We start from the raw sequence: 17,691 nt of genomic DNA, 5'->3' as shown, positions 1-17,691 counted from the left end.
GAATTTAAAATAGATGACCTAGAAAATTACAGACTGAATAATAGGAGTCTGTACCAACTTTTTATTTCATTAGGACTTTAAGCAAAATGAAAATATGACTATAGATCAGAGCTGTTTCAGCTGTGTATAAATCCAGTGTTTTCACTAGATTGGTTAAAACAATCGATAATTCTTGTGATGCTTTATTTCAGCATCCACTGAATTCTTTCTGTGGTTTACCTCTTTAATTACACAAAATAATAGGTTTTGGAAACTAATTGTTCTTTCTCCCTATTGTCTGATAAGAATCATGATCAAGACTTGGGGATAAAAATCAGAAACACGGGCTATTTGCAAGCATTAGCTGGTAAAAACAAGTCACACTTCTAGTATTGAGACATAAAGATCTTCCTTCAAATCAGTAACATTTTTCTGATATTAATTAATGATAACAGAATCCTGGAAACAAATCTAGCCTGGATTTACATTTAAAAAAGAAAGAAAAAAGAGCAAGGATATCGATATAATTAGAAAATAGTCACAGTACACAAAGTGTTGACCTCCATATTGTATAGGGCAAGAAACTGTTTTCTCATCCTCTGTAACATCTTGCTATCGTGGAATTTTTCCTGTTCTGTGCTGGGATGGAACCAAGAGCTTTCAAAGTTTGTGTAAAACACCCAGAAGTCACACATGATCCAAGAACAATCGTGTTCACGTCCTGCCTGGCCAGTGCCAAGTGAAGGTCCCAGCACTGGGAGCAGTGGGAGCCTGGTCTGACTGTCTGCCTCTTTTCAACCAGCACTTCCACCCAAGAAACTGCTGAAACTGATACATTCCTGCAGATTCACTTCTGATGAGTCAGCATGTTCTGAGAAATACTGGATTAAACAGAAAATTCCAAAAGTGCTATATTTCTGACACAATGCAGAGGTAGGTATATCGTTTACTAGAATAAATTTAATCCCACATAACAGAGGTGGTCCTGCAGTGGAGAGAGAAAGCAATGGGTGGGACAAGAGCTGGGTGAGGATGAGGCTGATTGACCACCAACACAGGAAAAAAAGATGGAAGGAAGGTTATGTGACAGGCACCTTTATATGTTGCAGTATATTCTGTACTATGTTCTTGTTTTAATGTTCCACAATAGATTTCCCACCCATTATGTCTCTCAGTCTTCAGTTTACAATCCTCTCCATTCTTCCAGCATCTGAAAAAGAGGATCCCAGTTGTCCAACAACCAGTACCAGTGTGCACTGCAGGGGTATTTAGAGCCATAAATACTATCTGACTTATGCTTTAACTCCAGCCATATTTTGGGATGTGAGGCCAGTATCCTCAGATAGGCTGCTCTGCCTACACTCAGTAAAACACCACCGATTTCAATCTATGCTCTGGAGACCAAAAATTTCATGTTAGACTCCTTTAGCAAGTGATGTTGGAATGGAAAATTTAACAGTAAGAACAAAGGTGGGATTCAGTGTGATGTAAAGGATGCCAGGAATAATAGGTACTTTATTTTACCACTACAGGAAGGAAAATATGAGCAATAAATGAAAACCAAGTCATCTTTTCTCTTTAATTTGAGTCTCATCATGGTGCTTTCCTTTGTAATACTTTTGAGAAATTTCAAGCATCCTCCCAGACAGAAATCTGCTGATTCTCACCTATGGGAAGCTCCAGCTCAGATTTATGGGCAACTCTCTAGGGAAGATGGTTCCCCACAGTCCACGTCTCCAGCATACTGTGAATCTTCCCTCAAAGTGCCTGGTATCAGAAGGGACATGTCTATGGTGAGACATTTATAGCTTAGGGAGAACATAGGAATCATTTGAAGAGTACAGTTTACTTCACAGTCCTCACACCGTATAAACCCTGCTGCTTCTTACTCAGAGTCTCAGGACATTTGGTGACTCTTTCCATCTGTGTCTGACCCAGGTTCTTTCTCTATTCTGACTCTGCAACCTCCAGCACAGAGCTGCTCTTTTGTAACCTCCAGACCAGGTCACTGCAAATACACTTCAGCTGAATTCATCCTGAAGAAACACAGAAATTTTGGTGAATTAAAAATTCAGTCCTGCCTTTCTTCAGAGGTCCAACAGTTCTCCTTAGCATAGACTCAAATGTAATTCATTGAACTGAAAGAGTTTTGATGAATTAGAACCAAAATACTTGTGCTATAGATACAGGTCAAAGAACTAGCCACTATCAGTTGCAGAAGGAAAACAAGGAATACCTTTGTTTCTCTACTTGGTTTGAATGATTGATGCTGTTCAATCTTTTGTGACCTTCCTGCGACATGTGTGTGTCCCTCATGTGTCTACAGATGACTTGTAAGCTTTGGCTTGCAATAGCTATCAGTGAGCAATAGCTGTGCACGGATTATTCCTTTTGTAAGAGATATTTTCAAAGCCAGTGTCATGATGTGCTCATTTTTCCATCCCTCATCAGATGGTAGCCAGTAAAACTGATGAGAAAATAGATTTTGGTTAACCATTGCAAATGGTTGGTAATGATGTGTCATATTAGTGTGATTGGCAATCTCAAGTGCTATGGCTGGTGCTTTCCATCAGGCTTGGTCTCAAGTGTTTTTGTACCATTAAAAGTTTCCCAATGGCAATCTTCTTCCTACAAGCTTCGTTCCCTCTAATTATGGCCTGGGTGATAATTTGTAAATATTGAACATCATGTCTCTCCTTCTCACTGTTTGCCACTGTACTGATAAACCAGGCCTGGCCTTATCATGGAATAATGTTCAATCTGGCATGTTCAATGAAGCCAAAAAACACAGCCATGCTTGTTTTCCTTTCCCTCATTTCAGAAGCCTGGGTGCCATTTATTTCTGATCACAAGCACTCCATGGATCTCCACAAGTTCAGACAACACACGGACATGAAAGCATTTTTTAGGTTGTTTAGTGCATCTCATTTTTCCTTGCTTTATTACAGAAAAGGAAATTACAGGATCCTCTTTATCCCACAGAGAGCATGTTTGCACAAGAACATATCTAGTCCTCAGTAGGTCATTTCAGTTTAGGCAACAGCAGAGCCATGTTAATTCATGTTTCAAAAACTCTATTGTCAGCAAACAGTAGCCTTTTCCCCTCTTTAAGGAAACATTTGATAGTATGGTTTTATAATTCTTCCAGTGGGATAGTACACCTTGTTCCTTTGGTCTCTGACAGAGTTGTGGTGGCAAATTTATATAGAATAACCCTAGTGACTGGTCCTCCTGAGAGCTCAGTTTGCTTTGCTATTTTGGACTAAAATCTGTGTCAGTGCAGGACCTGATTCCCTGTGGTTCAGAGGCTGTGCCATGGAGAGAGCATCATCATTTAAGAGGACAGGGAAAATGAGAGGGGGTGATGATAACAGCTCCATCCATCCAGCTTTAATTGGTTGTTGCAAATCTGTCACAGCACTGGCATGAGCTTCAACAGATTAAGCTCATAATGGATGTGTCTTCATCAGACTTTCCAATTAATCAATTGCATCTGTACACAAGGTTGATTACATGTAAAATACTTAGTGAAGGTAACCTGTTTTCTATGTTCACAGGTAAAAAAAAAAAAGTTTTTAAATCTGAACTGAGTTAGTTACCTTAAGATAACAGAAAAAACAAAGAAATTGAGTAAGTCAGCAACAAACATAGAAATTATCCCTGAGCTGCATTCAAATGGCTAATCTGAGTTAAAATTCATGATCCCTTGTCTTCAGCACTATTTCAGCTCTGGGTTAGGTCACTCATCCTGACTAGGGTGGCAACATAATTTTCCTACAGCATGGTATCCACTCTAACACAATGCAGTGTTCCAGTGCATAGAGTCAAAGAACTTATTAGCAGTGATTTAGGTCATAAATTCATTGACAGCAGAGCTGGGAGGTTTCTATGCTATTCCAAGAGGTGTGTGTGCATGCAGATGGCTGATGGGGAAGGACTGTTGGACAGGGCACAGTCTAGGCAATTGCTGAAGGATCTACCATTAACTACATTCTCTACATACACAGTGCAGTCATGCGTGTCAGAAGAAATTGCTTTCATTAACAGGTTCACCTGATCTGTAAGCCTTTTCTTACACTATTCAAACACATAAAAAAAGAATTTAAATTATCCCCACATAAAACACACTCTTTTATATACATGGTCCATTACTGGGTCCAATATACCATCATAATTCACAGCAGCTATCAGAAGAAGCATTTTTGTTGTCTAGCGCATTTATTTTTAACAGGCTTTAAACCACAAGAACACTAATCTAGCCTTTGCAGTGGAGAAAATTCTATTCTTACACTCATTTGGTATTTTTTGGAGGTGTCCTGCAGTGCAGCAGAGTATTTCATTCGAAACTTGCTTCAGAACTTAACACCCTAAAGCCAACTCATGTCATGGGTCTCTAGCACAACTGGATTTATTTAATCATTTTTTTGTTGTGATGGTCTACAATGGCACTACTGGTTCTTTTGTAATGAACCTCAGCAAACACTCACTGATATGTTACAAATGAGTGGAACAGATCAAGAGCTATATATTGCTCAAAAAGATTAATTTAATAGGTGGAATACAGCTTTCCTTGCAATTGAGAGAAATTTCTCATGTGAGGAAGTAGTACTCATTTTAAGGGCTGAGGAATCATTTCCACAAAGAACATGGACTAGTAGTTCAAAATATACAAAGAATAAATGAAAACCAGGGAGGAAATACCCCAAATAAGGTAGAACCTTCACTATTTTTTCATGCTTATATTTCCAGATGGATTTGGATCTTTAAATACAAGAGGACAGCTTTCCACATCTGGATGATAAGGATGGAAGGATTTTTAAAAAACTATTGTATTGTTTAGCAATAACAGGAAAATAGAAAGCAAACAACACAATTGTTCCATTCTGTTCATCTGAAATGCAAGTCAGCAATTGTGGAACTTGAGTAAGAAAATACCTGCGATGTTATTGTGGCTCTTTACCACTACAGCTGAAGTAGAACAAACCCAGTTCTAGCGCAGACTTAAGCTTGGTATCTGCAGCAAATAATTCAGCCTGACAACTGATATGTGAACATCTTACTCAGTCCAAAGGTTCAGTACCAGTAGAAAAAGAGCTGTGTGTGTGTGAGTAGAGTAACACGCTGTGCTTGATATAGTCACATGTCATGACTAATAATACAGGGCAATGTTGGTCTTCTGGTTCAGGTTAGTGCATAATGGAGATATTTGGGGGTCACTTCAAATTTTTCATGTTTGAACAGACTAATTCATCTCTTATGTATTTTTACCGCATATGCAAAGCAAAGGCCTTTACCAACTTCTAGTGAGTTGGGACAAATGCAGACATGTCCTGGTGGACTGAAGAAATCACACAAGCTCAGGTAAAGATGCAAGTCTTTGTTTCTAGTGTGAAAAACACCTTATAGTAGGAGAAAGCAACTTTCTTGCATTTCTGAGTTGGTTCCGTTCAACTTTTTTGCATGAGTCTGAGCATTCTGTGGTTGTCTGTACTGAACAGGGACAGTGTAATTTCCTTGGAATGCAGTTCCTCCTTTTGTAAAGAGCCAAGTTGGCAAACCTGGCTGCAAGTGCAGTTTTAGCTCAATTCCCTCAACTACTCCCAGCACTTAGATTTTCTACTTTTTTTTATGGTTATAACATCTATCTACCTGAATTCTTGTATTGAAATGCAGAGCATATTTTGGAAGCCTTTCCTGTCTTGTAAAGCTAACAGCCTTCCATACTGTGATAATTAAAGGAATGGCATGGGTCATAAAAATGAAAAAGATTAAAAGGCAGATAGTCATGAGTAACCAAGACAGCATACAGATTTGATCTAAATGTTCTAACAGCAATTATGAATGATCTTGATGCAGGACATTTCCAGCAGTTTAATTGTCATTTGCTGCTAATGGTTCTTAGGAGTCCCTGAGATAATAACTCTTCACAGCCAAACATTAATCTCTTAAAAAACCTCTCTTAAAAAAAAAAAAGAAAGAAAAAAGAAAAAAAAAAGTTCTATATGTCAATAGCTACAGATGGTAAGGTATATGACAACTGTACCAAAATAGTGATGATAAGGTATATTTTATTAGAATGGTACCAATGGATCTACAAGCCCACCAAATTATCAAATTTCCTTTTCATGTCATAGTAAATATAATAATATCAGCAAATAAAACCCAAAAAGTCCCTGAATTCTTCCAAGGTATGGTACAAATACCTAGGATACTAAGCAAAAGAAATTGTGCTGGCTCTGTTCTTTCCTCTGAAAGAGCTGGCAGGACAGTGTCAGGCAGTGGCTTTCTGCTTGGCGGGCACACATAAAGCATGCCACTGTGTGCCATGACTTCACCCTTCTTAGTCAATGTGTCTCCAAGAGCCACAAGGCAAATTAGTGACAAAACTTAGGGTCAAGGATTTCCAAAAGGTTGCTGATGCCTTGCTTGATACGCAGCTCGTCAAGCTGAGATGTCATGGTCAAACTGTGCAGGATCCCAGCAAGATCAGCACATCTGTGTGAGTGAGCTGGGCCCACAGATTTGGAGAGCTGGCCCAAAGGCTGGAATGAGACCCTCAGCTCTCTTTCACTCAGCCTGCTGGGGGTGGCTTACCCGGGGAAAAGAAAAACCAAGAAAAAGCTCTGCTTGTGGATCACTGTCAGCACTGTACAGAGGACTTTAAGTTGCCTCCAAGTCATCTCCTTGCATCTAGGAACTTTTGTGGGGCTGCTGAACTGGTCTGGCCTGGCACAGTCCATTGGGCTGATACTGTATTGGGCTGATACTGTATTGGGCTGATACTGTGATTTGTCTTCATGTTTACTTAGTGCTGGAAAGCAGACTGCACTCCTTCCATGCCCAAGCTGGCTCCACAAGGTATAACCACGATTGTGTAATGCTGTGTTTGAGATAATCAGCCCCGCCAAACACAAACCACCTCTATGCAAAGCTTTGGTGGTCTTTGCCCCAAGTGAAAATGTGGTGCAAACACTCAGAACAGCTACAAACAAAACTGAATTGGCTGTGTCTGTAAATTTGCTAGTGAAAGCAATGGGGTCTTTATTTATGCCTCAGCTTTAATACTTTATCTGATACAAAGTTAATAACCTGATGGTCTACTTAGCTTCATAGCAGCTTTTTGATAATCAAACAGGAACGTCAAGGATAGTGCTTGTTTCCCATCTGTGTTTGGTTAGGCGGTTATGACCTTTTCTTTTTAATGCTGACCTCGCTTTTGTCACTGTAAGTTTATGTTATTGCAGTGCACTTTAACTGATGCCCTACTTTCACTCCGTTTAGAAACAGAGTTAATGACGACTCATTGGCATGACTGCTGCCTTGCTGCGAACCTGTGATTCATGATTGCCTTCCAAGGACTTTACGGTATTGGCATTCATAAATCCCGAAATGGCCTGGGACCAGCCTATCTGACATCCTGGCTCTCACCAGAGGCAACTGTGTCACAGCTGCAATCAGGAGAGTGGCTGATCTGTGGCAGCCTCAGCTGCCTTTTTTTTGGCAGATGTCCCTCAGCAAGGGTCCGTCAGGCACAGCTTTTATTTTAAAGTATTATGTTGACCTTCTGAAGATGCTGAAAAGTTCAATAGTTTGAAGAAGGAGTTCAGGGATGGCTGAGCAGTCTGAGTTTTTTCATGTTAATGGGATCTTTTTTTGTGTGTTTGTTTCTGAAAGGATTTTTCATCTGCTTCATTTACTTTCTTTCAGACTGTCCTCTCCCCTCATCTTGAGGAGACCTGGGGAGCTTAAATGTGCAACTGTAGCTCTTCAGGGGTTCTCATTTATACCAGAATGAAGTTTTGGACTTCTTCAGACCCCGGAATGCCTCCTCTGGAAATCTGGAGCCAGATTCAAGGAGTCTGTGAGATAAGCAAAGAGGCTGTTTCCAAACTTCAGAGGGTATTTACCTTTCTCATAAGGGTGAAATGAGGATAGATTAATCCACTTACAAAACATCTCCAAAACACAAAAGGCTTAGTGCTGGTGGTCAAACTGTGCAGGGTGCAGCACAGAAAAGCTGAGCTGTAAGATGGTGCCTGCCATAAAGGGACTGATTTAAAACCATGGTCCTCATCCCTGCATGAACAGCCTGGCCAAAGGTCTTCATCTGGAACTAGGGCTTGTCTCTGCTGCTTTTGGCTCCTGCCCTCTCTCTGCAGCTCCTGCCTGCATTCTCCTGCCCTTTTGCCATGAGATCCAGCAATCCACCACCCCAGGGCCATTCCTCTCTCCTCCTCCTCCTCCTCTTCCTGTCTCGGTGGGAAGATGCAGACAGTGGAATGTGAGTCCTCCTAGGCAAAGCTGTCCTGGTGCTTTGGAGCCAAGCCAGCTGGGAGGAAGAGAGGGGATGGAGCGTGGTGCTGGAGGCTGCCTGTCAGCAGCAGGACCTGTGCCTGGCTCCATCCTGTCTGGGCACTGCAAAAAAGCTTTGCTGGGAGCTGTAACCCAGCCAGGACTCAGCCTCTTGCTGCTTGGTCTTCTCTTCCAGAGCTCCAGCTCAGGTGAGATCCAGGGAATATTTAGCACAAAGTGCAGACATTGGTCAATCTAAGCACCTGAGAGCTTTGTGGCCAGTGAGTGTTAGCTTTTTAGATCTGTTTGTTGGACTTGTGCCCTAAACTCACTCTAAACACAATTTTAGATGCCAAAGCAGCCTCTCTGGATCTTTCCCATAACATTAAGCTCGGTCTGTTTATCTAAAAGGAAAATCAAATGGCAGTGGTAGAATTGGAAATTGGTCAGTTAATGTATGTTTTTAATTTAGGACTTTATAGTGAAACAATTGCTCCTGAGCATGATGTTTTACTAAACAGTTGGTATTTAATTCAATATATTGGGCACTGAACAAAGGTCACTGTCATTTAGCAGGAACATTTTCTTTTGTATCCCTGCTACTACTAAAAATATTCAAATTATATTGTATTGCTTATTAGCATCAGACAAAAAATATGGACTACTTGTGATAATAATTACTCACAAGTAATTATAACAAGATACAGATGTTTGGGGTGATGATGGACAGATCTGAACTCTTACACACCTGGCTTTCACACAAGAGCCTGGTTTCAGACCTAAGCTAGGGCAGGATAATCTACATTCCTTCACTGTGAAGCCATCATCTTTTCCAAGACTTGACTCCACAGTCTATATGCAAACACTATTCTCATTGATTGCTGTGATAGTTGAGCTGACTAAGGACTAGAGAACAGGATGCTTAAAACAGGCTGAAAGACAGAAGATCTGTGGCAATGACAGAATCTCAATACTACCTCATTTAAAATGAGCAATAGATGATACAGGGTAAATACTGAGATGTAGAAGATGTAACAGGAATGATAGGTGCAGAAGAGTAAATCTTTAAAAATCTTATATATTGTTAATGAAGATAATCATTACTCTTTAAAGAAATGCTGAATTAACCAACACTGCATTTCCAAGTAACTAGCTAATGGACACAGACATTATCTTTCCATAAGTCTTTGAAATCCCTATAAACCACGAGTAGTCAAATATTTGACTGATGGGCTTTTACCCCTATTAATAGCATGTGATGGTGGTCTCAGTAAATAACATACCTTCAGATTGCCCTTTTGCAGCTGGGGAAGGGGTACTTTCTTATTTTTAAGCCTCCTCTTATTGCTCCTTGCTCCTTCCTGAAAGGCTTTTTGTACTGTGAAAACAATTCACTGGTTGTTACCTTATTTTTGTACCCTGCAGGGACTTTGGGTGCACATACTCTGCTCAGATAAGCAGGGAGCTCTCCCAGTGCAGTCAAGGGAACTTTGAAAGCCATTCCTGCTTATCTGCAGACAGAGGCTGGCCCAGCTTGTGTTTCACATACAAGAGAATTGTGGCATCATTTGCATAAAAGAAGCTCTTTCAAAGCATGTTATATGAAAATTTCTCAATCTGAAAACAAACAAACAAAAATGCAACTCAGCCATCTTCAGGAAGCAGCAAAGTTGTCTCTGAGCTCTACCCCAGCTGATGTTATCATGGTAGCTTACATCTGAAGAACAAATGCATACTTATTTTTGTGTTTTCAGAAGGAAAGGAAACTCCACAGAACTGGAAAAGAGCCCTTCTAACTGAAAATGACCACACAAGGTGTTTTCCCTTTTTTTTAGCCCTGCATGATAACCATGGCGTTCAGTTCTGCAATCAGAAGGTCATTAATGATTTTTGTGATTTCATGTGCTCTTGTGCTGACTTTACTTACCTTCTGCCTGGCTCTCATCTCTCTCAACTTCTATTAGCATGTTCTACTTTCAGAACATCTCCTCTCATGTAGCCTCCCATAGTCAACAAGGAAAAAAAAAAAGGTATTGTTGGTTAGGTCTTTTTGAATGTCACCAGGAGAAGTAGAGAATCACCCTTTTCTCACAAATGGACATGCCTTGCAACCCATCTCTTTTGTATAGATAAGGTCAGGATAAAAAGGACAAGAATCAAATGGAATCTGATAGAAATAATAACTGAATTCTATGGGATTTAATGGAAGATAAAATGTAATGAGATTTTAACATCTTGCAGTTCTGAAGCACAAACAGATTGAATATTAAATTTCATAGGATAATTAAAAAACTTATAGTAAGGTTTCCATGCTAGCTTCAATGGGATTTTGCCATTGTGGAAATTTACAGTGGAGGGTTGACAAGATCTTGAAAATGTCACAGGAGAGCACATCCCCAGAAAAGGAGCTATTTAATCCTCTGAGAGGGGAAAAGGACACAGTGCAATGTTGCCACCATGCCATGTTCTCTGGTAATTTGCTTGTAAGGCCAGCGTTTGCAATACCAGGAAAAAGAGACATTTGGGAATTTCAGATTCTGACCGCAATAGGCTTAATAAACCCTAAATACTAGGAAATGAAGAAATCAAAGTAAAGCATAAAGACACAGTGCACATCTGAGTCCTCTGCTTTCAACTCTTGCATAGTTTCCACTGAAGGTGATAGAGTTTAACAAAAGGCACCTACATCCTGGCTGGGAGAACCCCCCCATTTACTATTTGGAAGTGCTGCAAACACACACAGTGATAAAACTCATTACCATGCAGCACTCTGTCCTTGAACATATATAGGAAGGCGACAGCAAAGTGTTCAAAGTTTTCCTTCATCAAAGTTTTCTTTCATCAGAGGAGTTAAACAACAGTTAAGACAGTTTTCAATCATCTACTGCAAGCTAAATTGCATCTTCAAACACGAACAACATTTTCCACTCATCTGAATGGGTGGTAAATACATTTTTAGGGTGAAATTTGGATTATTTTCTCTAATGCAGAAGTGCTTTATCACACGGGGAACTCCACATTGGCTCACTGCTTACTGGAGCCCATTACTGTTTGCATTCTACCTACTCTTTAAAAGATTATTAATATTGCAATTGTATTTTTTTTTACTGCAGCTTTGGGCATTTGTAAGAATGATATTGAATACTGAGTATTAACAAGAAACATTTTCCCTCAGGAAAAATATTGGCCTCTAATCCAAAGAGCAAAAGCAATAAACCTAAAGAGTTTTAGGAAAGGTTTTACAGGACAGTAATATATAACATGTAGAATTAGTACCCCTGCTCTAGAAATAGACAAGAAAACTGAATATAACTGAAGTAATTCATTTAACATTTTCAATGACATTAGGAGAGAGCAATTAATCAACTTTTGACGTTAATCCAACTACCAACACCTCTCATTGTCTTCAGCAAAGCTGCCTCACTCTGCTTTATCCTGCTTTCTCAGACCTAACAGAATCTGATACATTTGGATGGGAAGACACATGAAAAAATACATAATAATACCCATAACAGATATCAGGATATATAATAGCAACAGATAAAAGAATATAGGATTCCCATAAGAGAAATCCTCATACCATTTGGACTGTATAACGGTCTCGAAGATAGAGAGCAATCCAAGCCCGAGTTATGCCAGCATATATCTAAGACAAATTAAGCTTGTGGAATTATTTCACTTTTTTCTTTTCTAGTCATGCTTTGGGACAATCCACAGATTTGGGACTTTTCTCTGGGCCTACTTGGAATGCTGGGCTTACTTGGAAAGTTGCTACTTTTATCCTCACAGGATCATCCATGATACAGGTGTGTAGGGGTGGGAGCGGCAAACCCCAATGTCTTAATAAATTTCTCTGATGGTCCTGAAATTCTGGTGAATTATTTTGGGTCAACCAATCAAAAAAGAACTCTTATTTATGATAAAGCTAAAGACAGAACAATTATGTTTCTAGGCATTCACATGGCACAATGGACCTCTATCAAGCTTGAAATCTCACTAGCTAGAACAGTTTCAAAACAAAGTAAGAGAAAGGTGAGTTTCAGCATCCAGCTCAAACAAACTAAAAAATAAACAAAGAAACAAAAGAAACATTAAGTTAAGAAACCTTAAATAACTAAGTTTGGAATTCTAACTGTAGATGATAATTGTTTTCACGTAACTCATTAAACATGCTCAGAAAGTACTTGTTTCCACAAAATTTAGATGAAAATAAATAGTTCCTGAAGGAATTAACAATTTGTACAACTATTAATGAGAAAAATTTTATGTCAAAAAAGGTACATCAACCTTCTATTAAAGTCAAAGAAGAGAAAATCTATTTTTCAAATACCGTGCAGACACACGCAAAAGCAGAGCTAAATCCAGTGTCCATGAAGAGTCAGTGGCAAAACTTCCAAGGACAACCATGAGACCACAGTCTTGCTCAGGGTTCTCACCAGAAAAGTAGCACAACCACAAAAAGAGGTAAAAAAAGCCAGTTTTCTTAGACCGACACGTGTTGTTTTCAGCCCGAGCGTTTGTGGTGGGTGATAAAGGGACTGGAATTCACCTGAAGGCATGTTCTGCCAGATGTGGGCAGGGGTAGCAGGTGGCAAAGCTGGGGCTGGGTGTGGACATCCCACACCAGGGCCATGTGGCTCTCAGCCCTAACAAATGCTCGGTGTAATCAGTCCATTAGTCCAGGTTTCTCCCAGTCCCAGACAGTTGTTTAAAATGAGCATTATTTGAAGCAAACCAGAAACCTTAACACTGTATTTCATAAATGACTGTAACTTTACTGCCTAAATTCGTGGTAGTCCAGTCTTATTACTCTTGTAGGCAGAATGCCTTTCTGAGTCTCATGACATCACCTCTCTCCTCTGAAGGAGGTTCAGCTATGGCATGCAGGGTGCAAGGGCACGCTGCAAGGTCACAAATCTACACACCCCAGATACCAAGAGGCAAGAGTATTATATATGCTTTATTTTTTGGTCACCTGTCCATATCCAAACAGCTGAAAGCCCTTCAGGTATTACATGCCATCCTTCTGCAGTTGGGCTACCACCTGGAGGCCACCTGCTGGGCTGCTCTTTTTAAAGAGAAGCAGAAAAATTTACATGACTCTCTTCAGTCACAACCAAAGCTATGATTCTAGCCATTTTATAAAATAAATTATACATATGGCAAATTTCATATCCTTATGCTGAAAGAAAATCTGCCTGAAGCCAAAAACTTCCTGTGTGGGAAGGGAACAACTTACATTGTATAAAATTGTCAATAAAAATTAATTACTTCTTGCCTAAATCTAGCTGTCTTTTTAAGTGTGCCTCCTCAATTAACTGAGTCTGCTTGCAGGAGTGTAACTGAGAGGCCCCTGTGCTTCATCATCAACTCCAGAGCCATGCTATTTTGAAAATAAAAGACCTGTATCCTGTCCAAAAAATAAACTGTGGAGGTGACTTGCCATGTTGCCATTTTGGATTACAAAAAAATACTCAGCCAACACACAGGGGAAGGCTTAATTCCAGCAAACACATACATAAACAGGAAACCTCTCTCCAGTCAGAAGGTATTTTTCCTTCGTACAATGGGGTTCAAAGATGTGTCATCATTTAGTTTAAAACAATTACTAAGGAACCTTACCATTTCCAATAGTTTAGGAATAGAGTTGGCTTCCACAGTTGAAAGCCTGTCTGAACTTGCATGGGAAGCACACAAACACTAACAAATATATGCTAGCTTAGGCCAGCGGAGAATTTTTAATCAATAAGCATGTCAAGCTGGGGGACAGGGAGGGGAGGGAATCAATTTTCAGAAGGCAAATGGTAACAACTGTAGATTTAATCAAATTGCAGATGCAATCCCTTACTATTCTCAATATTTTTGAAAGAAAGTAGCTCCATTGAAAAGAATGAATTTCAATAAATGTCACATATTTAGGTTTATTGCTGAACTTTTAAATTTATCAAGCTAGGTCACTGATCCTTCACAGAAATGATAACCATACATGTCAAAAAAATTCTGATACTCTTTAGCTGGATAAACATCAAAATGAAGGAACTATAGTAGAGGAAAGCAACTTACATAAAAAATTGTTATTTCTGTATGACTACAGGAAAAAAAGATATGCCAGTGTGACCCTTCAGTGAGAGGCTAAAGCTGCAACGTACACAACAAAGTGGATAGCTATCAAATACCATGGTGATGGCCATGGTGTGAACACTTGAGCAAAATGAAAATCTTCTGAAAGCATTAGGCAATTTTCCTTCCACATGCATTTGAAACCAAATTTATCATGAATTCAAACAAGAACCTTTTGCTGCCTTCCATACAAAAGGACAATGGCACGTTCATTTTCTTGGGACAAGCAGAAGAAAGTATCAGAGCTGTAGGATGCACCAAAAAAAAAAAAAAAAAAAAAAAAAAAAGGAAGCATTTTGTTTAAGAATTTTGAGCTTATTAAACTCCTCAGCAGCATTGCAGAAACTCTTCTGTTATTGACAACTGCTTGAAAAATTAAATGTTCCGGAGCACTTGCTTCCCTGGAGACTGGTGTGTTGGGAGGAGAGGCAAAGGAGAGGTTTCAGGCCATTCACTGCTTCTGTTGCACCACATGCACCTTTGTGCCTGGCTTATGTACACATGTACTCTCCTTAAAATATGAGCATTATAAAATTCTTAAAATTTGAGGGTTATAAGCACCTTAAATTATTTATCTCCACTTCTATTTTCCACTCTTATATTTGGTATACTCAATTGCAACTAATTCAATGAAAGTCTGTCTGAGCCAAGAGGACTCAGTCACCATCCAGCCACATCAAGTGACTGAAAAAGATCACAGCATGACTAAAAAGTCCCAGAACAGATCAAAAACCATGGCAATCTGTTTGGGAACACTGTTTGCTTCAAAGGAGTTATATCCTGGACTAATGTGGTCTGATAACTTCACCTCTTTTCTTTTTCTAATGTTTAAAATTGGAGGAAAAAAATACTTTATCTTCTTGTACAACATCATAGTTTTCCTCAAGGCGAATAGCTTGGCAATTTGCTAGATTTGTTAATGCTAGAGGAAACAAGTTAGCACACATACCATGTGTTTGAATGCCTTTGGAAATTAGATTGAAACACTGATTTGATTTCCTAAAAGGTATCTTAAACAAGGCAAGGTTAGAGATTTGGAGAGTAATGAGAATTTGTGTGACTTCAAACAGCTCTACATAAAACAGACCTGATATTCTGGGGGGAAAAAGGTCACCTAATTATTCGTTTCCTGAAGGCCCTGTCTATACTACATTTCCCCTGGGTAAGGAAACTGATTTAAAAATGGCTTCTGCTAACATGTTTGCATCAGTTGCTATGTATGAGAGATTTTTAAAGCCACTGCTAAGAAAAACACCAGATTTTTATAAGAGAACAACAGAAACCTCCTCATCTTGGCCACAGCAAAGAGATGCCATCCTCAGAGTCCTTCATGGAGCTGTGGCCCTGCCTCCTTGGTGATGGCATGCTGCTTGGGGCCATGTGGCATGACCACCAGTGGTGCATTGTACAGGTTTAATTACCAAATACAACCTTCTATAGGAAGCAAAATCACCAGCTGTGGCCACAGCAGACAAGATGCAGAGGTTGATGCCTCATCTGAGGGTAACAGCCTAATGAAACATGAAGTTGTGCCACTGGCTCAAAGGACAGACAGCAAGGTAGCAACAGGGAGGTAGAAAGCCTGGACATAAGGGTTTCACAGGAACCCACCACAAAGTTTAGGGTTATGCCACCCAAAATGTTAGGAAGGTATATTTGAAGTTTCACACACAACATGCATTCCTTCTGCTTTGCACCAAACAGATCCTTGTAACTCCCTATTGAGTTTTGTGTTTCTGTAGTTTCAGAGAATGCTATTCAGCTACCCTATCCCTTTCTTGTTCAAGAAATGATGTGCAGTGCTGAGAGCCCAAGCAGGATTTCCCTTACACTAGATATTTCACAAACACAGATGGAGATGCAGGACCTCTCCTTGCTTTCTGCCTGAAGCAAATAAAGTCTAGACGCATGCCCAACACAAAGCAATCGTGGCACAAAGCAGATCCCCCAGTGCCCTGTGACTCCCACTGCTGTAGCTTTGGCTCTCCGGCTACCCCAGCACAGCATGCTGCCGGCATCAGGTTCCCTTTGTGGCTGCGAAGGCAAGACTGCTGCTCTTGCACTGCAGCCAGCTGTGCCAGTTAGTCTCTGGAGTTCTGGAAGCCAGATTTAGGAGGCAGCCGGCTTTGAATTTCTCATCTGAGTTGAAAAATACAGAGCAGGCACTTGCAGATCATAGAAGAATAAGAGTAGGTGGGTTGGCCCCTTCGATTGCATTGGACAAGCGGGAAGAGGTTGCAGGTCATCAGCTAAGGTACCAGAAAACCATCAATGCAGGAAAATCAGGATGGGAAAGGCAGTCCTGGGAAGACAACACTTGCTGCTTTAGTTTTGCATTCATGAGCCTTTCATTGAATGTCTGCTGAATTTTGGCTTTCTGGCTGCCTTGCCCTGACTCAGTGAGCTCCCATGCATCTATGGCTGCACTGTCATCTACACCTGAGCAAACAACATGTCTGTGAATCACTCTCCAGCCACAACATGTGCACTCTTCCTTACCAATAAAGAACTGCTATGCAGTGGTTAACCTCTGAAGAGAAGGAAAAAAAAGAAAAAACGAAAAAAAAGGAAAAAATGCAAAAAAAAAAAAGGAAAAAATGGGAAAAAAGGAAGAAAAGAAAAAAAGGAAAAAAGAAAAAAGGAAAAAAGAAAAAAAAGGAAAAAAAAGAGAAAAAAAGCCTTATAGGATAATTCATTCCCTCCCCACCAAAAAGGCACAGAAGTTGATTCTCCCTTCTGTAAACAGCGACATGAATGTTTTACAAAATATCCCAGTTTCCAAATGATTCAGTTTGTATTAGAAGACAGAAAAAGAATCATACAGTGCTGAAGAAGGATTAGGGCACAAAGAACAAGTGATACAGTCATTCTCCAAGTTACTTTGTTTTCAACATGCAGCTCCTGCCAAAGGCTAGCTTTTTGCTCTCACAGTGTATGATCTGTAAACATTTAACCAGCTCTCTAGAGAGAAACATGTGAGACACTTTATCTTGCCTGATTATGAATCCAAACCTCTCAGATCTAAAATAAAAAGACGACAAAAAAGAGACACCATCCTCTTTTTGCTGCTGGACAATGCAAAAAGCACCTGTGGGATGAAAGCAAATGAACTACCACACAGGGCATAGGTTCTTCGGGAAAAGCATGCACTGCAGCTTGAATAACCTCCTACAGGTTACAAACGCACAGTTTGTTAAACAACGCTGGTACTTGATTATTAATCCCTACTGATGTATGTGCAAAACTTCCAATTTCTAAGGAGTGCATTCCGTATTTATAAAGCCAAAGACCACCTAATTT

General features: G+C 39.9%; 1 protein-coding gene across 6 annotated transcripts in view; it reads right to left on the bottom strand.

Annotated features, from left to right (window-relative positions):
- Positions 1–17,691, bottom strand: part of MET (MET proto-oncogene, receptor tyrosine kinase) — an 87,766-nt gene that overhangs the window by 69,063 nt on the left and 1,012 nt on the right. The window contains exon 2 of one of the 6 annotated variants that reach the window (XM_048301879.1): positions 10,199–10,271. The exons of 4 other annotated variants lie outside the window; for them this stretch is intronic. In XM_048301879.1, coding sequence (XP_048157836.1) covers positions 10,199–10,216 — 18 coding nt within the window. In that variant the 5' untranslated portion in view covers positions 10,217–10,271. Of the gene's footprint in view, positions 1–10,198; positions 16,960–17,691 lie in introns of those variants that run through there. One more of the 6 variants, XM_048301878.1, reaches the window with a different exon arrangement.

The sequence above is a fragment of the Corvus hawaiiensis genome, chromosome 4, assembly GCF_020740725.1.
Source record: "Corvus hawaiiensis isolate bCorHaw1 chromosome 4, bCorHaw1.pri.cur, whole genome shotgun sequence".
Lineage (NCBI taxonomy): Eukaryota > Metazoa > Chordata > Aves > Passeriformes > Corvidae > Corvus > Corvus hawaiiensis.
This window is presented reverse-complemented; position numbering and strand designations above follow the sequence as displayed.